We start from the raw sequence: 25,172 nt of genomic DNA, 5'->3' as shown, positions 1-25,172 counted from the left end.
ATCATGTTTCTTGTGGTTTCATGTAAGGGACACCCAAGAAAGAAGCATTTTTAATATTGGAAGTGAAGCCAAATCTGGCCTCTGTACGCTGACACCGAATTAAATCTCAGAGACAGAGTTTTGGGTGAAGTAGAAAAGAATAGCTTTATTGCTCTGCCAGGCAAGGGGGCCACAGCAGGCTAATGCCCTCAAAAGTGTGTGTTCCAGCCTGAAGCGGGTAGTGAGGAGCTTTATAATAATGGTTCAAGGAGCAGGGCATGGTCAGCTCGTGGACATTCTTCTGATTGGCTGGTGGTAAGGTCATGGTCATCAGGAGTCGGCATCATCAAACTTCTGGTTCCAACTGGTCTGGGGTCTATGTGCTTGTGGGAAAAATACAGTTCATTTCTCCCACCTGGCGGGGGGGTTTTAGTATCTGCAGAACAGCTCAAAGATATTGTTGTGTGTATCCCATGAGGCAGAACCAGGACCCTGCCCCCAGGCTGCACTATTGTTTCTTGCCTCCTTCTCCCTTGTCTCTGCATCCCCTCTCTTCCCTGATTAGCAACTGTTTGAACCTGCCCTTTGGAACTCAAGGAAGGTAATGGAGGCTGAATGAAACCTATTTCCTGTAATCAATAAACAGGGGACCCAGAAAGGCATTTGTGCTCAGGAGCCTCACAGGGTCCTGCTTGGTATCAGAAAGAATGCCCCACTTATGGCCAAAGGGCATGGACAGGCTGGCAGGTGGTCCCCCTCATGGCCCTCTCCTCTGACCTCCCACAAGCTGGCTGCCTGCAGGCACCAGTAAACAGGGACCCACTGAGAGCCCCATAAGGCCTTCATCCTCATAGACTCTTGCCTTGACTCTTTTGCCATCCTAAGCCTGCTACCTCCTTGCTTCAGCTCCTTGGCTGTGGATCCACTTTTGCCTCTCTGCCTGTGTGTGTCTCTGTTTCAGGTCCTGTGTTTTGTGCTTATGTCCTATGTGTCAAAGGTGAATATCCCCACCTGAGTTTCTGGCTTTGCCAAATAGTGATTTTCAACCAGAGGCGAAACCTGGAGGAAATCCTTGGGAATGGGGGAGCAGAAGGGAATGAAAAATAGACCCGTGGTTCAACTGATAACCTCTTAGTTTTCAGGCACAAGATAAAGCCATAACTCTATTCTGAACACTCTCATCTCTGTTTCTAAATATTGTGCAAAGCTATTTGGACAGAAGCTTAGGAATATAAATATCCTTTTTGACACTTTACTTTCACTTCTAGCAATCTATTTTCAAGAAATAACCTGAAATTGGACTGAGACTTATACACTAAGCACCATTATTTATAATAATACAAACGTGGATCTAAAATTAAAGGAATAGTTAAGTAAATTATGGTATATCTATTTGACACACTATTTTGCTGCCACTAATAACAATGTTTATGGTAAACATGAAAGTCACTTATAATACAATACCAAATGAAATGAACAGAATACAAATTTACACATATGAATCGGATAAAATATACCTATATAAATATGTAACTATAGAACAGAGATTAATTTGCTAAATAGTGGCTCTCTCTGAGTGATGGAATCATGTTGATTTTGATTTACATAGTTAAATTTTTCTCTATTTCCAATTTACTTAAAATGAAGTACAATTTTGTAATGTAAATTTTAGAGATATAGTTTCCAAATATTATTTTATTTGAAAGCTTTCAAGACAACCCTATTCAGGATTAGAACTGCTATCAAGGGCATTTGCATGGATTATTGAGAGAAAGAAATAACAGCAGTTAATCCAAGTAGGGTTAGAAGCAGCTGGATGTGAAACCCAATGACTATTATTTTTCAAATGGTTTCTATTTCTGCATAATTTCAGAATTGCTTGTCCCCGCTACTGCAAGTTTTTGTCCTGTGCCTATTAACTCAAGGAGGCAAAGGTAACGAGTCTTTTTTTTTTTTTTTTCCATTTTGGTTTATTACAGGATATTGAATATCATTCCCATAGGACCTTGTTGTTTATCCACTCTATATATAATAGTTTGCATCTGCTAATCCCAAACTCCCAATCCATCCCTCCCCCACCTCCCCTCCCCCTTGGCAACCACAAGTCTGTTCTCTATGTCTATGATCTGTTTCTCCTTCATAGATAAGTTCATTTGTATCATATTTTAGATTCCACATATAAGTGATATCATATGGTATTTGTCTTCTTCTTTCTGACTTACTTCACTTAGTATAATAATATCTAGGTCCATCCATATAGCTGCAAATGGCATTATTTTATTATTTCATTCTTTTTATGGTTGAGTAATGTTCTGTTGTGTGCATATGTATATAGATATAAGATAGATAGATGGACCATATCTTCTTTATCCATTTGTCTGTCAATGGACATTTACATTGTTTCCCTGTCTTGGCTATTGAGGTGCATGTATCTTTTCAAATAGGTAACAAGTCATTACGATAATAAGGAAGGTGGTGTGTGTGTGTGTGTGTGTGTGTGTGTGTGTGTGTGTGTGTGTGTGTTTGTGTACATTTTCCTTTTGAGTAAACTTACTTCTCCAAATAACTTTACTTAGCCCTCATACAAAACATCTTTCCACTCTACGTGAATGTGTATGGTGCTTTTTTATATTAAATTTACTTTAGGGAGAAACAAATGTTCTTAGCTCTGAAAACATAATATGGGCTTTTTGATTCTTGGGTACAGATTGGAAAAGTAGCAAGTGTGCATGAAGGGCAAGTACCACTAACTGGCCTGTAAAACTAAGCAAATTTCCGGCTCAATAATGAGTATATTACAAAAGTCAGCTTCTCAATTTCATTAATAATGACATATAAAATGGGAAAAAACATTTCTAATTCTGATTACTGCTGTTAATCTCTAGATAAACATTAAAAAATTTTTCCAAATAAAAGTAGTTTTTTCAGAAAAGGCTGCCATTAGAATACTTATATTTGGGGTGAAGATATACTAGATCAGCACTGTCCAACAGAAATATCATGGGAGCCACATATGCAATTAAAAATTTTCTGGTACTTTATTAAAAAAATAAATGAAAGAGATGAACTTAATTTAAATTTGAATATTGGGTCATTTAAGTAACACATACAAATATTATTTAAACCTGATATTAAAATTATTGTCATTACAGTACATCTCAATCTGGTCTAGCCACATTTCAAGTACCCGTAGCCACACGCAGGTACCGTATTGGACAATGCAACTCTAGAGTATCATTATAATGGTGATGGTTGAATTGTGCTTTCCAACCTGGACACTAAAATAGAAATTGTACCACGTCTTACATGAGGACACCCATATATTGTTCAGAGAGATTTTGGTAGAGATTTCTAGTTATATACTCAAAATCTCCCCATTCTCTGCCTTTCTGGGTAGTAGAACTCTATAATTTATTTGAGGCAATAATGTGCTCAACTAGGTGACTACATTTCTTTGCTTCTGCAGGTATGTGTGGCCAGGTGTCTAAGTCTGGCCCATTAGGCCAGTCATGGCGGGAGCATTGAGTGGGAGCTGATCCAGCTGGCAGGGGTGTTCCTTTTATCTCCCTGTCTTCCTTGTTTCTGCAGCTTTGTATGCAGCCATGATACCTCAGTTCCAAAAGCCTATTGGGAACCTCAAGATTAAAGCCACAGAGTAAGAGGGGTCAGGGTCCCTAATTATTTCATGAGGCTGCAGGCCCTGTGTTTTTATTTTGTATGGCAGGGTGTGGAGGGGTTTTCATAATAGCAGACAAACACTTTAAATGGCCTCCAGATAATAAGATCTTAAGTGATTGGTTTGGGCTGAATTGAATTTCCCCAGAATTCCTATATTGAAGCTGTAACCCCTGTACCTCAGAATGGGACTGTGTTTGGGGATAGGGTTATTAAAGAAGCGATTAAGTTAAAATCAGGCCATTAAGGTAAGCCCCAAGCCAATCTGACTGGTGCTGTATAAGAGGAAAAAATTTAGACACACAGAGAGACATCAGCTATGTGTACCCATAGGGGAAGGACCATGTAAGGACACAGCCAGAAGATGGCCACCTGCAAGCCAAGGAGAAAGGCCTCGGGAGAAACCAAGACTGACAACACCTTGATATCTTGGATTTCTAGCCTCTGGAACTGTTGTTTAAGCAGTTTAAGAATTGTTGTTTAAGAATTTCTATTGTTTAATCCATGCCACCCAATCTGTGATATTTTGTCACGGCAACCATTGCAAACTAATACAGTGATAGAGAGATTTTAAATAATTCGCTCTAATGAAGCCTTTGAGTTGAAAGGTATGTTAGAGATTATCTAGAGGATGTGTCTCAGTTGTAGACAGTACCAGGGAGAATAAGTTAATTGTGAAGTTTACCCAGCTACCTAATGACCCCATTGGATGGGGAAGCTACATCTTCTGACTCACATAGTGCTCTTCCTAATCAGGCCATGCCACTTCTGCCAGATCCAGGGAAATAGAAACCATCAGCAGAGGGAGGCATCCCAAAGATCATCTTCTAATTTTCCATCTCTAGGCAGCTAACAGTGAGATGGTACTAGGATCTTTTAATTACCTGTGAAGGTCATTAGGTATGGAGAGGATCAGCCTCTCTTCAGAAGATGCTCCAGTGTTGAAAAGAGAAATGTTCTTCCTCACTGATAATCAGACCCTGCAAGTTTACCTTAGTTATAATCATCAAAACATAACGTCCAACAGATATTAAGCACCTACCATCTGTTGTGTGCTAACTTTCTCAATAGGAATTCAAACCACTCCTTTTTCTTCTTATCAAAAATCCATGCACTTATTCAACATGTGTTGATCACCATTTTCAAAATGTAAGTTTATTTTAGCTAAAACTTAGAAACTCAGTAATGAAAGAGGGATATAAAATGTGCAAAAAGCATATCACAGCAGTTGAGCATGGATTGGATATCAGAAAGACCAGGGATAGAGACCAGGTTCTATCACTTACTGATTATATATCTTGGGCAAGTTGCTTTAATATTTTTCACATTTGTAAAATGGAACCACAAAAAATCTACTTCATAGGGTTTTTTCAAGAATTAAAATAGATAACTATGAAAAATATGGCACATAATAAATGTTCAACAAGTTATTGTTTTTATTATAGAGTATATGGATAACAAGGAAGAAAATAAGTTACACAAAAGAATATTCCTTAAAAGAAAAGACTGGAAAATCTTGGTTGGCATGATGGTTGCCTTTGTTGATGAGAAGTCAGGTGATTTTTTTTCTCTCTACTTTTCTGTGTTTTACAAATTCCCTATAATCTGTAAACATTTTAAAAATTCTTTTTCATATTCTTTTCCATTATCGTTTATTACAGGATATTGAATATAGCTCCCTGTGCTATACAGTAGGACCTTGCTGTTTATCCATTGTATATATAATAGTTTTCATCTGCAGCATTATTTTTTAACCAAAAATGAAAATTAAACATTATTGTCAAGATACTTACTGGTTCAAATGTTGGTTATTTAGTTACACTGGTGAGAGGGCTGTGCTTTCCCAGAGCAGTGTCAGCCCTACTTATCTCACAACTCTTAGGAAACTTGGGGAACCACTACTTCCTATATAGCCTATGAGGGCTGCAGGGATATCTGGGTCACAAAGCACTGAAATTTAATACACATGCCATAAACTGACAAACCCAGGTTGTAAACACTTAATTTTATGGGTAAAAACAAACATACACAAAAGATGCTTCAATTGTCTTAATGGTTTTTGCCAGTCATCACACTGAATTCAAAATCTGATAAAATTCACATGCTTTCTAGTTTCCTGGAAGAATGCAGGATAGGTTTTTGCTGTTGTTCCAGGATGCAGTATTTTATTTGCCTATGCGCGTGGAGTGAAGCACATTCACACAAAGCCTACCTAGAACAATAAGGACGTCTTCTGGGGCTGCCTGATCTTGCATTCACGTTGGGAAGCTGGCACTGAATGATCCATCCTCAGAGCCTACGCTGTGGTTCTTGCATTGTATTACACAAACGTAGTGTGCTTATAAGCCTCTACCATGTGGCGTGTATAACTGAAGTAAATGGTGGCTTTGAGGGCATATCCTCACCCTCAAATCTTATCAGGCACGAGATTTCTATCAGACACATCACATGCGGCTTCTGTATGCTACATGCGTCCCTTTAGCCTTGTTCTTGATCTCAGAGTTGCTTTCATAAAGGCTTAGTCAATCTTTTATTTTGCATTTTTAAATTATCATTATTTTTGAAAGATGTTTAGCTATTGCATTGTATTGATGCCATGAGGACAAATCTGAATGTTCTTCAGAAGACTTGCTTCCTTGGGTAAAGCAAGGCAAATTTTGGATCTTGTTACAGCATCAGGGAGAAAACTGAATAACAACTGGTCAGCATGGGGTATAATGGATAACCCCATGGGCTGACTTAGGAGTGGAGTGATTCGCTGAACTAAGATGTTAGAGAAAATGTAGACAGAAACATGGGGAAATAAAACAATTTCAAAGGAGAAGAGTAAACAACATAAGAAAACCTTTAGGTGAAATATGAGACATTTTTGTGAGAATTGGAGCATCGCAAATTCTCATCTGAGGGGTACATTTTTTGGGTACTTCAAGTGCAATTCTACCTACAGAATGTTCTAAACTTTTTGAATATGAGAGATGCTTTTTAAATTGTGTGGACCCATAAAAGAGAATAGTTGTGGTTTCAGTATTCTCTATTAGCAAACATGTAATGACAAAGTTAAATAAATGCACACAAGAGCCTGGACCTGGATGTGATATTTTGCAGTACTACGTACACTTGTGAGACAGGCTATTATGGTCTAAGCCTATGCTGCAGAGCCAAAAACCATGAACGTGCATGTCCCTCCGATTTGTCTTCCCAACTCCCTCTTCCTGACATTCAGGGCCTCTCATTTTCTTTTCTTTTCTTTTTTTGTCTCTTTTTTCTTATTTTTCCCTTTTATTTTATTTTGTGTGGGCAACAGTCATGAGGACAACAAATTGTCTCATTGGAGAGGACCAAGAATTATCATTCTGTCAAAATTTGGGCTAGTTGCACACTTTTTTAAAATATATGTTTATTTATTTATTTGGCTGCCCCGGGTCTTAGTCGCGGTATGCGAGATCTTCGTTGTGGCATGCAGGATCTTTAATTGCAGCACATGGGATCTAGTTCCCTGGTCAGGGATCAAACCCAGGCCCCTTGCATTGCGAGCGTGGAGTCTTGGCCACTGGACCACCAGGGAAGTCCCTAGTTGCATGCTTGTGTGTGTGTGTGTGTGTTTAAAGGGTACTTTGTTTTTACCCCCCAAAGTAAAGATCCTATCTCTTTCTCAAAACTGTAAAGAAAAAAGACAAAAATATTTCAAAAGCACTTAGTGTTTATCTTTTTGTATCTAAAGAAAAGAAACTGTGTGTGTGTGTGTGTGTGTAGGTGCAGAGGCATACATGTGTATACACACACACATGCACATCGAACCAAGTACACAAGCACACACTGACTATGGCAGTTCATATATGTTGTAGGGCCTCTCATTTTTAACCTAGATCTGAAAAGGAGGAAAAGAGATGAGAGGTGGTGACAGTTATCCACATGAAAGTTTCAGCTGCAAAGCCGCCCTGCTTGTGTCGCTGGAGTTGTACCCTGTAAGCATTTCTCTTATGTCTAGGCTTGGTTGGTAGAGGGCGCTAGAGAGCCATTGCAGGGCCATGACGTTTAGCAGGCACTTGTCTGGGTTCCTGTCCTACTGGATGGTGAGTCAGTGCTGCACAGGTGAGCTCCAGCCCACACGTCCCCCACTGGTGGCAGCTTCCACAGGTGGCTCTCTCTGACAAACTTCTTGGCCATCTGCAGGCTGCAGGCTACCCTGGTAATGAAAGTTCAGGATCTCAGCCTGCGAGGTGGGCAGGGGGCGCTCTCCTGGCCCCCACTTCCTTCTCTCTCTCCACCCTCTCAGCCTAGACGAATTACGTGATTTTTCACACTCGTTATTTCTGGACCCCTTACTGTCATCTTTTATCCAGTTTAGTAGTTAACCACTTTCAACTAGCTACTAAATTTTTCCTTTCAGACAACACGGACCTTGACAGATAGAGGTGTCTTCTAAATCCTGTGACAAAAGGTGAAGCGTTTCTAAGAAGCTAGCCCCACTGTCCCACAAGGAACAGATACAGTGTCAGTCCCCTACTTATTCAGGGCCCTGGTGATTCAACAAGGACATTTATGTAAGACCACTGGGAACATATAAAGACAGAGAAAAAGTTTAATTTTATCTATGAGTCTCCTAATCTGGAGCTAAGCTCTTGACCTGCTGCCCGTGGACAGACTTCAGGAGTGTCTATATGCCTCCAAAATGTTATGCAAAATAAAATGTGTTTATAGCTTTCTTTGTCTGCTTAAAGGGTGTGAGCCCCCTGAAATATGAATAATCACTGATCTAAAATCTTTAGGGTTGTACTCGTAGAAGGCCATTTATGTAACAGGATAGACATAATCATAGGACTATGGTCTTCACGGGGAATATACTATGAGAAATGGTGAGTAAAGTAGGACAATAAAAACCATTATGATGATATTAGTAGCTCTTAGTGATTCAATGCCTACATTATCCCAGGAGTCAAGGTACATATGTGATGTAGGTTTATGATTTCTACCTTGTAGTTGAAGACACTGCAGCATGGAGAGATTAAGTAACTTTGTTCAGATTCTATAGATATTTTGTGTTAACACGGGGATTTATTCTCACTGTCTTCAGAGATCATAATCTCTTCAATACAGAGTGCCTTCCTCTATGTACATTTCCTGAGCATCAAGTGTTCAACACTGTGAGTGACACAGAAAAAATATGCTTATTTTGTGAAGCTTACACAATACTTAGAGTGATAGGAAAAACTTTTGCAAAGAGCTAGGCTAGAATAAAATACACTGTTTCCGAGTAATAGTATGCCCCCACCTGGAGCTGATGCATATATCACGATCTGGCTGGTCCTGCCTTCCTAAGAACTTGGAATTTTCTAAGAGGTGTCTTTTTCTTCAAAGCTCACAGCAAGTTCCTACCCTTTCATCACCTTTATGAAGTTTTACTTGACTGCTAGCTCTATCATTTTTTTCTTCTTAACTCTTGTAAACTAGGTTTGAGTCTGTTCAATAGTGTGCAGTGGCTGAGGGTATGGCAGTCAGAAGCACTGTGGGCCTTGCAGGTGGAGGACAGGGTATCTAGTCAAAGTCAGAAAGCAGAAGACCATAGGAGGAGGGATGGAGTGGAAGTTTGGGATTAGCAGATGCAAGCTATTATATAGAGAACGGGTAAAAAAGGTCCTACTGTATAGCACAGGGAACTATATTCAATATGCTGTGATAAACCATAATGGAAAAGAATATTAAAACATAATGTATATATATGTATGACTGAATCACTTTGCTGTACAACAGAAATTAACACAACACTGTAAATCAATAACAAATTTTTAAAAAATACAATAAAAGAAAAGAGAAGACTGTAAAAACAAACGGAGAAGCAGGATTACTGAGAGGCCTCAAGGTGGTAAAACAAACAAAAAGTGTCAAACCAAAAAGGCAAATGAGCAGAGGAAGGGTGACAATCAAAATGACAGCCAGGAGAGCAAAAAGCAGGTATGAGGACCTGTCATAGGTAAGTGCATCAGGTTTGGATTCTGAGTTCTGAAATGGTGACCTGGTACCCACTGTGTGCATGCTGGGGGCAGACAGAGGTTAAACGTTTCCCATCCATTATGTGGAATCTAGAAAAATGATACAGATGAACTTATTTGCAAAGTAGAAATAGAGACACAGATGTAGAGAACAAACTTATGGATACCAAAGGGGGAAGGGAGGGTGGGATGAACTGAGAGATGGGGGTTGACATATATACACTACTATGTATAAAATAGATAACTAATGAGAACCTACTGTATAGCACAGGGAACTGTACTCAATGCTCTGTGGTGACCTAAATGGGAAAGAAATCCAAAAAAGAGAGCATATATGTATACGTATAGCTGATTCACTCTGCTATACAGCAGAAACTAACACAACATTGCAAAGCAACTATACTCCAATAAAAATTAATTTAAAAAAAAGTTTCCCACCCATTGAAGGCAGGCTCACTTTCTCCGAATATAGCAGATCCTCAATAACTGTATTTTGAGGATGGTGATGAATCAAGTGCTAAGTTGTATAAGTGTGAGGTTCACGGCAAGGAAAGCATAAGGGACCTGAGAGTTTGAAAGATGTCCTGGGGAGAAGGTGGGATCATGAATGTGCCTGGACAGGGCCAGTACACGGAGCAGATTCCATACTACTCCTTTCCCAATCCTATGACGAATTTTGCTTAGGAATCACAGCATCTTCTTCTACCCAGTCTGGACCTGGTCCCATGCTTCTTCCTAGCCCTGTACTCCAGGAAGCCACAGACAATCTAGTGAAGTTAACACAGGCAAGACAAGGACACAGCAGGTTCACACTAGTACACCCTACTGGTGGTTCCAATTTTATAACTTTGAAACTTCCTGATTTTGGCTATTTAGCTGCAGAACACTTAAGTCTCTCCCTGGAATATAGGATTGCCTGCTTGGCTTCCAGTTCCCCTGGGCCTCCCCACAGCAACTCAAGGGTCTATGGTCCACACAGCCTGGGGGTTCCAGGACCCTGCTCCACTTCTGAGAGTCAGTGAAACATGTTGAGTATCACCCTGGTTTAAGATGTTGGCCCTACTTGTGAGCTTGGAGAAAGATGGCGAGTTTGTGGCTGAACCAACGGGGAGTGATGGAGAAAAGCAGCTCAGCGAGTATGGGAGAAACACAGAATGAAAAGGCAAAGCATAGAGGAGGAGATGTACAGAATGAATTTCAGAAAGAGTAAATATTCTGGGCCTGGCTAGAAAAGAAGCAATGGTCAGAAACTGGGAAATCAACCTATAGATGTGAGGAGATGATTATAAAGGATTCAAAACCCAAGCAGGAACTTTGCCATCTGTCTTGCAGGAATACAAGAGCCAATGGCTGCAGAGTTTCTGGGGAGGTACTTAATCCCTACACAGAACTCTCAGCCATCTCCTTAAGCTCAGGAGGAAGAGCTTGACAGTCAGTGCCAGAGACCGGACATGCTGAGAGCCATGTGACGAGTAGGAGCTCCTGCCAAGATCATAGCCATCTTGGTATAAGGAGATAGGCTCCTCCAAGACACTCTGACCTCCACTGCCATCTTTCTTCCTCTTGAAAAAGACAAGAATTTGGCCCAAAGTTCCTACATTGCAAGAGATACCCAAGAGAGGTGTATCTGGCAATTAGCAAACCACAAGGGGCCATTTCTGGAAGACCTGATAGATCATCTCCAATTCCCAGGTAAGCGGTGCTATTCACACATCTGCCCAAATTTCCCCTTTTTTAATTTTTTTTTGAGTTTGACATGAAAGTCATTCAGGACCCTAGGAAAAAATAGCGGTATAATAAAAATGAATAAAAGCTGATGGTGTAGTGCTTTCCAACAGAAAGGGAAGAAGGCTGTGAATGACATGACCACTGACTACTATCACTGACTTTCCCCAGTCCTGAGCAAATAGTATCTTTCAGCAGAAAGTGTGGATAATAACGTCTGCCCCTGCCTACCTCTCACAGGTATTTCAGGACAGAGGAACTAATATGACTGGGGTCCATCTGTCATCCCTCCATTTACTGCCCTTCTGGCATTACCATGGTGATTTGTGGCATTGTCTCTAAGAGAGTTCTTGAAAGAAGATGTCTTCAAATGAAGGGACAGTCATGGTCATTATTATGGGGGAAAAAAGCATAAAAGGAACATGCTCAGCTCATTAGTTGGAAGTTTTGCAGAGAAGGACAGCACCTGAGTTGATTTCGACTTTCATTTAGCCCCATTTTTCAAAATGCATTTGCATATTCAAATGGCAGGGAAGCAGGAGGTAAAACTGGTAGGATGAGTGGTTCCCTCCTACACTGTGGGTGGGTATGGAAAATGGTACAGACTTCAACAGTATAAATTGAGCCAAAAATGCATAATAACTGACCCAACAATCTTCATTTCAGGTGATCCAGTCTAAATTTCATAAAATTATTTCAGTGTTATGTTTGTAACCACAATATTATTTTAGGCAATAAAAATTCAAACAACTCAAACTTTAATGCAGTAGAATCTTGAATGAACTGTGGTGAATGGACTTAATGTAGAAATTACATTTGTAAAGAGATTTAAAAGGTTTAGTAACAATTTTAAAGACACAGAAAATACTTTAAGAAAAACCTTAACCATGGAAAGCAAGATATAAAATTGTCAATAAAATATGGTCTATGTTATGTCAAATATACAATTAAAACCTGAAAATGAAATACATGTAGATGAGAACAGTGTTTTTCTCTCTGGCTGGTTAGGTCTTCTGTATATTCCAAATGGCATCCATAACACATAGAAATGCATATTTTTAACATTCTAAAGATGTTTTCTTTAATAACGTCAAATAACGATCGAGCTAAGAAACAGTCACCTTAGAAAAGAAAGTCATAACACTGATTTAAGGTAGAATTATTTTCAGAGAGGATGACGATTTCATTGTTATTTTTTTTAACTTTGTCACATTATTCCTCACATGACCTTGAAACTATTTAGTTTCACTTTGCCCAAAGACAGAAAGAAAGCCACTTCTCTGGAAGCTAACAATTTAAAAATAATTTTTTCCAGGGTATGAGGAGCGACCTAGAAGCAGGTGATGTGAATGTCAGACTGCTCAAATGGCAGGAATGTGGAGAGAGAAGACTTGATAGGTTAGCTGCTTTTTCAAATAATTCCTTCCATCAAGGGAACGCATCATTTATCACGGAGCATACTCACAGAGATGAAACGTGATCCCAGGGATAAGCTGAAGAGATTAGTTTTCACTAGACACTGGGAATTTTTCTCTGAGAGATTTTCATGAGCTTCTGGGTCACAGGCAGGTAAGACAAAGGTTGCTGTCACTATGTATGTGTATGTTCATGGGCACATGCACATACGCAGATGTGAATGTGTACGTGCTCTCATGTGTACACTTATCCTTATCTCTTGGCTTCTTCAGAGCTTTAAAAAATAAACAACCACACTCAACGAGTTGCATGGCAGCAGAGATGCAAACAGAAGACCATAACATTCACAAAAGCCCACTTAGTATGCCTGTTACACCCAAGTCCACTGGGCAACATCTTTCTTAAATGCCTTATGTTAAAGGAGTCCATCATTTGACCAAATCTGGACTAAAGCTAGTCATTAAATTTCCTCAGATGAATGAGATCGATAAATTTGCAATATATTTACCCAAAATGTGCTTCATGATTTCTGCAGTGTGGGAATAAACTAAACTTCAGATTCAGGAGGCAAAACTTGAGCTGTCTCCAATCTACTTTTATTATTTGTTGGGATCATAAAATACAAAAACTCTATGTGAGTCATTGATTATATACCTAAGATGACAAACAAATATTGGTTTGCATGCCAACTTCAGTTGAATGGATTGGTAGAAATGTTCCTTAATAATACCTTCAACGTATTGGGTGCTTACTGTGGACCTTACATTGTGTTAAACACATATTTAATCATCACAATAACAGGTTGAGGTAGGGACTATAATTGTCCCATTTTACATGTATGTAGATACTGAGGTTTGGTAAATTGCCCAAGGCCCCATAGCTGAGTGAGCTGTTGAGTGAGATTAGGAATCTAAGTGATATATCAACAATTATGTAACTGTTGGTGCTGCCAGGAACAGTGGATTGAGAAGACTGCGAGGCTTCCCTCTAGGCGGAGTGGAAATGCATTTGGTGAGGGTTTAGCAATTTCAGCCATGAAGTTGGGGGTAGCATCATACATGCTTTAGCCATCACCCATCCAGTTATTTGGAGACAAAGGCACAGGAGCAGATTTACATGGTCAATTAGCTCCAAAGCCAATTCTATAACCACAGTCCTGCTGATGGTCATTTGCCTTTATCTCCCCTCCCACTGAAGGCAAAGTCAAGGTATATGAGCATTTCTCCTATGCCTTTCTTTTAAATGAGAAATAATCATTTTAACACCTACAATTAAGCCATCTCCCAGACAATCACGTTACTCTCCTTGTCTCTGGGAGAGGGGATGCAACACTCTGAAAGGAGAGCTCCAAGAAAGCATCATTTCTTATGAAGTGGAAGCTATGAAATTAATCATTTTCAGGAAACTAGCAAGGCATATATTTCTTATATTATGTATATAATAATCCACATGACAGGTACTGTACACACACTTCAATGGGCCATTTATTTTCTGATTGTTTGTTATATGGTGCTGTATTAGCATAGGGTGGGAGATTTGAGGTAGAATAGTGAGGTACTTTTTATGTCTACTTTAAGCTGTTAGTTTTACTGCGTCTAGGGATGTGTAAGGCTGTCTTGTATTCATATCGAGCTATGAAGACTAAATTGAATTATCCCCATGGAACAGATGTTAAATCTCCAGGGGGTGGGCAGGTCCCACAAGAAAGGAATGACAAATTGCAATGAGGATGCTGCATAAATGCAGCCTGCTGGAGAGATTTGTGCTGGATGAGGCCAAGGCTGGTGCTGCTAAGCCTTGAATCACCTTTTGTAATTGATGGGTATCACCTTCCACTTGCTGCCTGATTTGTGGATTCCTTGAAACTCCTGCTCAACTCTGAACTTCCCCACACTCCATAAATGTGAGAGTCTGTGAACACTGGAAAAGGACAAAAACACCATCCCTCTCAAAAGTCCTTACTTAGCACAACTGTGGCTTAGTGACTTGGAACTAAGCTGACTTTGTAGCTGGTACTGTATCTTTGGGGAAACTTTAAGCCTGAGTAGTGGAATAAAAGAGTTTGTACTTGTAATTAACAGTGCAAACCATTCCTTCCCACATGGAATTCCTAAAGGAAAAAGATTAGGTATATAAATGTGTGTGTGTGTATGTGTGTTTCTAGTAATAGGAATTTTCACCTAAACAAGGAAATAGAAGCAATTTGGAAGAAAAATAATGGGTTTTTTTCCCCCTTTGAATTGAGAAGCTTAAAACTAAAGGTTCTTTACATGCAAAGTAAAACAGTTTTCCTGAGATTTTTTTTCCCAAGTACATTAGTGATAAATGGATTCTTTGTGCTTCATATTAACAATACTGCCAATTAAACTCTGAGGAATAAAGTATGGTAGAAAAGTTTTAGGCAGCTTGGTAAGTGCTCCAGTAGCTTAAAAATCAATGACAAATTTATTACAATTGTGGTTAGTGATTCTCTCCAAAAAGGAGATGATGAGCGCCACCAATATTCAGAAATTCATGTTTTTCTCCTTGTTCTCCCTGATTTCCCCCTTTTTTGCTCTGTATATTCAGCGACTTATTATTTAATATATCTTATCATTTAATATATTTTCTAACACGTAATGTATGTTTGGAGTTTTTTTATGAATGTTGCCACAGTATAATAGAGAAGAACAAATCTGACTCCATATTGGATCTGTTTTTTTTTTTACTTTAACCTTTGTATTCTATTGCTTTTGCTACAAGGTAAGAATGTTGCCCATAGCCTGAAACATACAGGATAGCCCATTCTCAAGACTCTGAGCTTTAAAGTTATAACACTTTTCCATTAATATAGACAAAAAGTTGCAGAACATAGAATAACATTTGTCTTGTTGGAAGATTACAGGAATATCATGACCTGAACTAAGTGGATTGCTGCAAAACCAAAGGATTCTGACGCCAAGAAGTTTGCACCAACCAGCCACACTCCCTCCCATTTTAGTATAAGAGAAGCCTGAATTCTAACTTGGAGAAGATGGTTCTTTGGGGCACGAGTCCACCATCTTCTCTGTCTGCTGGCTTTCCAAATAAAGTCACACTTCCTTGCCCCAACACCTTGTCTCTAGATTTTTTGGCCAATCATGTGGTGAGCAGTACAAGCTTGGACTCAGTAACAATAGGAATTGCAGTTATTTATATCTAAGGCTCAGGCTCTCACATTTTGAGGCCCAGTTTTTGAATAACGAAAGTGAGCAATGTTTTCTTCAGTTCCTTGTGGTTTAAATTTGTTTCACCAACTCTTGTCACAATGAAGTCAGTGCTGTCCTGCCTTTCAGGTGTGTTGATATTCATGACATCAGTCTAAGCCAAACTCCTAGTAGTGTTTGAGCCCACTGTTTTAGCAGATTAAATTCAATGAAAGAGGTATGTTATGAAATATTTGGGGGGAATAATATGGGAGAGTAATGGGTATGAATATGCTTTCCATGGTTCAAGTCTCCTTATCTAGACTCAAGCAAAATATCATTAGCAAGCTAGTGCTTAGTTTAATTAGATAATGAACAACCTTAGTACATGTGGGTAACATCGTCAAAAGTCTTGAGCCTGAGCCAGGGACAACCCTTTGAAACATTACAACCATCAACCCAAGTGTGATTGTCCTCAAGCAAGCCTGTTTCACACCCTGGAAATCAATAACTACTTTTAAAAAATGTGTTAACTATGGAACCCCCAAACATAAAATATTTGTTACAGGTTAAACTTATCAAGGGAAAAGTAGACCTCAAGGTCATTTAAATTCCAGTTTGCCAGGTAGCCCAATGACCAGATTGCAAGGAAAATCAGTATTTGCCTGTCAATGATAGGGAGGTCTACTCTTATGAAAGTTTTTTAAAAGAATGTGAATTTAATGGACTTCTGCTTCTGGGAAGATGGAGTAATGTGATTTCCTCTATTTCTCCCACCAAGTACAACTAAAAAACCCTGAACATTATATATAAAGAAAATATAGGAAGACTCTAAATGGTGGAAAGAAGAAAGCAAGCATGTACTAGGATCTTGAGGCCCAAGGAGCAACGTTGGAGGTTTCCCCAGATTTTTCTTTTGCTTCTATATCCTAGACTTGCTGCTGAAGAAGCCAGCAACCCAGAGAGACCAACTGGGACAGACAAAATATTAGTCCCCATTTAGAAGCCTCATCTTTCAAACCCAAGGGCCAGGAAAGGAACAACAGAATAAGGCAGAATACATTTAGACAATAATTGCTCTATACCAGCCAACAAAAATCTTTAAAAAAAAAAGAAAATTATGGCCAAACTACCAACCAGCCATACTGTAACAAGGTGCCCAAAACCTCCAGCCAGGGAGGTGTCAACAGAGATCAAGTATGGAGCCTGGATTTTATTCCTTGTCACATAGTATCAAGCCTCTCCCCTTAGTATCAATGGTGACCACATGCCTAGTGGAGTCTTGATATTCACCTCCCCCCACACCAGGCAGTAATGAGGGAACCCACCCACTCCTTGCAGGCATGGTGCCACAGATGGCTTGAGAGAGTCAGAACTTTAACCACCAGAGTCCCCCCCCCTCAACACACACATGCTGTGATGTCACTGGAGGTCACACAGAGAGGAGTAACAAGGTTTTCCTACCCCTCCCAGTCAGAGAGTATCCATGAAGAGCTAGCAGGAAACCAGAATGCTCACCCCTCTACACCTAGGAGTAACAACGAGCCTCCCTTGTCAATGGAGGTTTAGTGCAGAAATCTGGATTCTACCCCTGCCTAGCAGTATTGAGGCAAAACCCATCTTTCCCCAACTGGAACAGTGTCAGAGGCAGACAGCTAAAACATAGGATTAAATAGGATTCATTATAATACCTAAAAATGTTTAGGTTACAGTAAAAAATGTCTTGTTATACCAAGAAACAGGAAGATCTCAGATTGAATTAAAAAAGACATTCAGTAGATGCAAACACTGAGATGACAAAGATGTTAGAATTATTTGACAAATATTTTTAAGCAGTCATTATAATGAAAATCCTTCAAATAACAATTGCACATTTGAGACAAATAAGAAAATAGAAAGTCTCACTAAAAAATAGAAAGTCTTATTTAACAAGGAAATAGAAGATGTAAAGAAGAATCAAATGAAAATGTTAGAACTGAAAAATACAATATCAGACATGAGAAAATAATGAATGTGCACAATAACAAAAGGAAGGGAATAAGAAAAAGAATTAATCAACTTGAAACTCTAACAATAAAAACTACCTAATTTGAGCAACAGACAACATAGACTGAGAAAAAAATAAACAGAGGGACCTGTGATTTTATAAGGAAAGATCAAGCATTCATATCTCTGGAATTCAGGAAGGAGATGAGAAAAAAAAAGGCTGAAAAAATACTCAAATAAATGGCAGAATACTTCCCAAGTTTGGTGAAAGATGTAATCCCTCAGATTCAAGAAACTTAGTGAAACCCAAATAGGATAACCCAAAGAAGTCCACACCATGACACATCATAGTCAAACTAATGAAAACTAAAAAAAAAAAAAAAAAATACTGAAAGCAGTAAGAAAGAAATTACATCTTATCTGTAGAGGAAAATCAAAACAATGAAAACAAAAAAAAAAAAAAAAAAATACTGAAAGCAGTAAGAAAGAAATTACATCTTATCTGTAGAGGAAAAAAATCAAATAACAGTGTATTTATTTGTCACCAGAAACCATTGAGGGGCTCAACATTTTTCAAGTGCTGAAAGAAAACAACTATGAACCCAGAATCTTATGTCCAGGGAACAAAGGCTTCAAGAATGAAAGAGATATCAAGACATTATAAGATGAAGGAAAAGTTAGGGAATTTGTCATCAGTATACACACCCTAAAAGAATGGAAGTTCTTTAAACAGAAAAGAGATTACAAAAGAAGGAATCTAGGAAAATCAGGGAGGAAGAAAGAACAGCAATAAGCAAAACTATGAGTAAATACAATATACTTTACTTTTTCTCTTGAGATTTCTAAATCATTTTTGATGGTTGAATCTGTCACACATTTGAGCCCTAACATCCCAACAACTTCAACAGCCGGAAAAAAAATACTGATATGATTCTAAAAATATAGGGAGAAAATAATAATTAAGAACATTATATAATAAAGTTAGTTAAGATAGTTATATAATAAACAGGGAAAGGTAAAGGAACTTAAAGGGATGTAAGGTTTTTACACTTCACTAAAATTGATGAAATATCAGTAAACTGTAATAAATTATATGTATATAATATAATGCCTAAAGAAACCATTAACAAAAGCTATACATAGAGATATATTCAAACACAAGATAAATTAAAATAGAGTTCTGAAAATCATTCAAGAAACACACAGGAAGGTAGAGAAACAAAATAAAAAACAGAGAGAACAGACAAAAGAAACAAACAAAAATATATATTTGAGCTCTAATACATCAATAACTTTAACATTATATGTAAGTGATTTAAATGCACCAATTAAAAAACAGAGGTTGACAGAGTGGATTAAAAACCATGACTGTACTATTTACTGTCTACAATAAACTCACTTCAAATATGATATAGGCATATATATTGATATATTTTTTCTTCCATTCTTTTACTTTTATCTCTATCTATCTATCAAATATATAACAAAAGAAAGCAAGAAAGGTTATATTAATATCAGATTAAGTAGACTTTAGTGTAAAGAAAATTATCATAAACTGAGAAGAACATTATGTAATGATAAAAGGGCCCATCCACTAGCAACACATAGCAATTCTATCAACCCTGTGTTTGTACCAAACAACAGAGCTGTAAAATATATGAGGCAAAAACTGATAGAACTGGAAAGAGAAATAGACAAATCCACAATTATAGTTGGAAATGTCCACACCATTATTGATCATCTACTATGTGCAAAGCACCAGTACTGTGAATGCAGTAGTGAAAAAGAAAAGTTCCTTGTCCTCATGAAACCCATGGTCTATTGGGGAAAGACAAATACTAATTAATTATTATTTTTTTAACTTGCCAGCATACTAAGTAGTACAAAGGGAATCTCAAAAACACCAAAAGTGTAACCTCTCTTCTTCAAAATGCCCTATTTTTTAACAACAATAAGTATACAAATATATAATTCCGAAGATGTGGAATTAATAGAATCTGTGGTTCTACTGTTGCATTTCCCAGGGATAACAAAGAGATTCATGTCAGTCCAGTGTAGACTGCAAACCCTGCCCACAGATGGCACAAGCTCACAGCCAGGAAGATAGAATTCTGTAGGTGCCTCTAATGTATTTATTTCTCCCCAAAACAATTCACACCAATTCAGTCCCTGCTTTACCTCCAGTTGCACCTGGGAGTCTGATAAGACTTCCAAGAGTGTAATGTAAACATATTATGAGAAGGGGTCAAGGTTAGGATGGGGAAAGCAAGACTTACCCCAAAATGTTAGAAACCATCAAGCTGAGAAGGATGCTGACTTACCACGGTGTAGATCTGATGCTTCCGCCTTTTAGCCAGGTCAATTATGTTTACTCCATTGTAGTAAAGGTTTTCAATACATCCGTGGAAGTTTTTCTTTAAAAAGGTCCCAGGTTTGCCTGGTACTGGAATTCCTCCAAAACTAAGCTTTATGAGAAAGAAAAAAAGTCAACTCTTAGTTAAAAGCTCTGAACGAACAGGAAAAGGAAAGTAAGCAAGTGAATTTCAGAAGATTCAACTGTAGCATGAGCCAAGTGGCTCAAATAATTATAGATGCCACTTGATTACACATTTAAAAGGATACTGATTAGGCCACGCAAAAATAACTATAATTGCTTGTTTTTTAAGAGCTTATTTTACAAAACTGTTTTACTTCCTTTCTGAACCCTTCTAATACTAAATAAAACAATAATTTACAGAAGGAGGAAAAAAGAAAAGAAAATCAACATCTTTATATTTATCTCTTATACAAATATCTGAGAGCGTACAAAGAAAAACCAAGGGACAAAATATACCACTATTCAGACCTAGTTTATTCTGCATTGTACCAAAACACCTTATGAACACAGTTGTTCCCAAATTACTTTTATAAAGATGAAAAATAGGAAACAATTAAAATATCCCACACATTTAAATAAATGGAGGAAAAAATTGAGAATTGATATGATAGACTCCTACTTAGTTAATAATGGTGCTGAGTAAACATTTGTTATAAAGTGGAAAATGAGTGGAATGTTGATTGAAAAATTCAGGGGTTATAACTGGGTATAAAGTATGATGTCAACAACAAAACATGTGCTTTCAATTTAGACTTGAAGAAATACACTGAACTATTAATGATAGTTGTCTCTGGGAAGGATATGAGTTACTAGTTTTCTTTACCACTTTTCTTTCCAGTAAAAATTACTACAAATTACTTTTGGAATGGAAATATTCTTTTAAAAACAAACCTGATTTGGTATGAATATTCCTCCTATTATACAAGAGAAGCAGGATACTTTCTTTAATCATGTTTATCCCAACATATTTAATGAGTAACCCAGTTTTTCTTCAATGCTTTGAAATGTTACCTTTAGCATGTATTTAAACTATTTGAATGCTTAGTGTATTTCAGGAAGATTTGTTCTCCCAATCAGAATGTCTTCACCTCATATGAATAGCTACAGATAAAGCAAAGCTTACTTCCAGGTGTCTACTTTTTTTCCCCATAAGTTCCACACTATTTTTTAAAAATTGTTTCTTTACACATTGTAATATATGATAAGAGTGATTAATCCTGCTGCCCACTTCTATTTACCATTGTTTTAATCTAGATAATTATTTGATATTTTTGCCTACTTTAATTTTAAAGTTTAATTTCAAAATAATTTTATTTAAAATAATCTGTTGGAATTTTGAGAATTTGTTATTTCCGTAAACACATTTACTTGGAGAAGAATAAACATTTTTGAAATATTTCATCTTCCTATACAAGAACCCAGTGTCTTTTACTATTTTCAAAATATTTTTGGTAAGGCCCTTCACTTAAGGTTATTATTTTATTTCTCTCGTTCACATATTCATCATTAACTTAATTCCAGTGAATTTCAAGCATTTAAAAATTTCCATTGTATGGAATCTAAAAAACAAAACAAAACAAAAATGCGAACAACTCATAGATAAAGAGAACAGATTTGTGGTTGCTAGAGGTGGGGGAGTGGGGAGTGGGCGAAATGGATGAAGAAGGTCAAAAAGTACAAGCTTTCAGTTATAAAATGAATAAGTCACTAGATGTAATGTACTGCGTGGAGATTATAGTTAATAATACTGTATTGTACATTTGACAGTTACTAAGGGAATAGCTCTTAAAAATTCTCAACACAAGAAAAAAATGTAATTATGTGTGGTAATGGATGTTAAATAGATTTAGTGTGGAGATCATTTTACAATATATACATATATCAAATCATTATGTGATACAACTGAAAGCAATATAATGTTATATATCACTTATGTCTCAAATTCCAGTGTAAATGAATTGTTTTCATTAATTAAACATTTATCAAGTAAATTATATACACATCCTATTGTTTTCTCTATCCAGATACTCGTATATTAAATAATGTACATTTTAGTTAATTTCATACAACTTTTCAAAGAAATAATCAGATGACATATTTAAAACACTTTACTCTTTTCAAACCAAATTGTATATATTTTTTTGTTTCATTGTCCTGATCAAAACTTTCTAAAATATAGCCAAAACTTTTTAAACAACAATAAATAAGAATTATGGTATAGAACTTTGGAAAAAAGCCAAAAACAAACAAAAAGGAACAGTACTTTTGTATATTTCCCAGTACATAGAATACTGATTCTGAACCCACATCACATTAGATATCCTTTAATCCCATTTACACATAAATTATTTAGTTGCTTATTTCTTGTTTGTTTGTTTGAAATGAGAAATGAATGCTCAGTTATATCTATCGACTGGTCTTTCAAAAATTCATGTGACAGAATACAAGGTATTTTACATTTAATCTACTGATGGGTTGAATTATATTAATAGATCAGAAATTAATAGATTCTCTTTGATTGAACCACACTCTTTGTCTTGAAGTATACGTGCTCTTATTTTAAATAGTAAATGAATGTGAGCTCTAGTTTTCTTCTTTTGCCAAGTGTTTAGATCATGCCTAAATGTGTCTCTGAGTAAAACTTTGGGAGTTTTATCTTTGACTCTATTTAAAAATGACTCATAACTCTTGAGAAATATTCTGGAAAACTGAAAAAAAATGAACTTGTTAATTCCACAAATACTTTGTAAAACTACTGCTCTGATAACTTCCTTGTTGACTTATTACAGTATTCCAATGTTTTCAGTTTGAGTCATGTAGATGTAAAAGGATTCACTTCCATTTTGTAATTGTATAAATCAAATTTATAAGGTAAAAATAAAGTTGATTATTTGTTACTTTTGTTTATTTTTTTAAAAAACTTTATTATGTTAGAGCAGTTTTAGTTTCACAGCAGAATTGAGAGGAAGGTAGAGAGATTCCCACATACCCCCGGCATCTACACACGCACAGGACCCCCCATTACCAACAGCTTCCACCAGTGGTTTATTTCTTCCAACTGATGAGCCTACAATCACACATCATCATCACCCAAAGTCCAGAGCCTACATTATGGTTTACTTTTGGTATTGTACATTCTGTGGGTTTGGACAAATGGAAAATTACACGCATCCACCAGTACAGTATCATACAGAATAGTTTGCCTCCTCTAAAAATCCTGTTCTCTGTCAACCCATCCCTCCCCCAGCCCCTTACTCCAATCCCTGGCAATCACTGATCTTTTTACTGTTTCAATAATTTTGTCATTTCCAGAATGTCATATTGTTGGAATCATACAGCATGTAACCATTTCAGTTTGGCTTCTTTCACTTAGTAACATGAATTGAAGATTCCTCCATGTCTTTTTATGGTTTGATAGCTCATTTCTTTTTAGCTCTGAATAATATTCCATTGTCTCTATGTAGTGCAGTTTGTTTATACATTCATCTACTGAAGGACATCTTCGTTGCCTACAAGTTCTGACAACTATAAATAATGCTGCTGTAAATATTCATGTTCAGGTTTTTGTGTGGACATGAGTTCTTATCCTTTTCTATAATTTATATAATTACAAATATATCACTATATATAATTTATATATAACGAAAATTTTATTCTTTTAATTTTTTTGGCCATCTTCCTCAATTTTCAAAAAAAAATAATGTTATACTTCACGCATCTGTGATTTAGGAAAATATTAGTCACGGGGCAATATTTGAAAAGGAGAGAAGAAAATAAAAAAACCTTTCTTTTAAATAGCAAAAAAAAAGCATTTGAAGGATCTGGGGTAGAGCCTTTTTTAAGTGAAATAGTATGGAGGATAGTATATATTATAAAACTGTAATTTCCCATTACATGAAAGGAGAGCAAAACTCTTTCTAGTCTGGGTAGAGGACGTTAGGAGAAAATTGGCAGAGATAAGAGTTACACGGTGTGGGACCTGCTCTTTGGGTATCTCTGGGAGATTGAAATTTGATGAGGTTTAGGTGAATGAGGATGGAGGCCACAAGATAGATTTTGGAAAACGCAAGAAGTTATTTCTTCCCTGATTCCTACAACAATGATGACTGTAAGCCCTACTAAAGAGGCTTCAAATTCAGCATGGCCTCAGAGCAAAACTTGGCTGGAAGACAGACAGGTTAGCAATGGCTATGAGACGTAGCAACATGGAAGTTTCTGGGAGCTGCTTCTCAACGGCCTGATCACTGAAGCACTGTGTGAAGTAGGCTACTGAGGTCCCCAGGGCTGTGAGAGCAGGATGGGTAATATGGATGGACTGAGGATATAAGTGTGTCAAAGGCTGGTAGCTGATACGGAGGTCCAAGTGTCCAGGTGATTAGACCTCAGAGCCTGAGCCCATTGCAGGTACCATGAACAGCAGCTACAGAGGCTGACACTTTACCCCCATGCTGGGCTATCCACAAGCCCGCAGCCTGTGATCTGCCCATGGAAACAAAAAGGAGGAGCAAGAAGAAACCCCAATATAACCCAGTATTTACACAATAGTACAGTTAAGTTTTAAATAGGCATTAACTAGTTATCATTCATCAACACGGTTAGATTTTTCTGCTATCAGGGGAAGCAGGGGCCGATAAGCATATTGAATTCAGGTAGGGAGAAGAAGCAAAATTGCATTTCTGCACGTTTGAGTATGAGATTAAATTATTAAATTAAATTTTAACCTGTTTTATATTTTAAATTTTTCATGTAGTTGAGAATTTGAGGCTATAATTGTACTACTGAATTATAGATTTAGTTCATTATCAGATTAGTTAGAATGGAAAAACTTGCTTCATATATTACTGATTTTCTTTCCTGCTG

The 25,172-nt window shown here is 37.3% G+C and overlaps 1 protein-coding gene across 1 annotated transcript in view; it reads right to left on the bottom strand.

The window, feature by feature from the left end:
- CNTNAP5 (contactin associated protein family member 5) overlaps positions 1-25,172 on the bottom strand; it is an 884,418-nt gene that overhangs the window by 411,184 nt on the left and 448,062 nt on the right. The window contains exon 7 of the mRNA XM_007456361.1: positions 20,260-20,400. Within this exon, the coding sequence (XP_007456423.1) occupies positions 20,260-20,400 (141 nt within the window). The remainder of the gene's footprint in view (positions 1-20,259; positions 20,401-25,172) is intronic.

The sequence above is a fragment of the Lipotes vexillifer genome, unplaced genomic scaffold (genome assembly GCF_000442215.2).
Source record: "Lipotes vexillifer unplaced genomic scaffold, Lipotes_vexillifer_v1.1 scaffold3, whole genome shotgun sequence".
Lineage (NCBI taxonomy): Eukaryota > Metazoa > Chordata > Mammalia > Artiodactyla > Lipotidae > Lipotes > Lipotes vexillifer.
The sequence above is the reverse complement of the archived record's forward strand: the minus strand, read 5'-3'. Positions and strand labels throughout refer to the sequence as shown.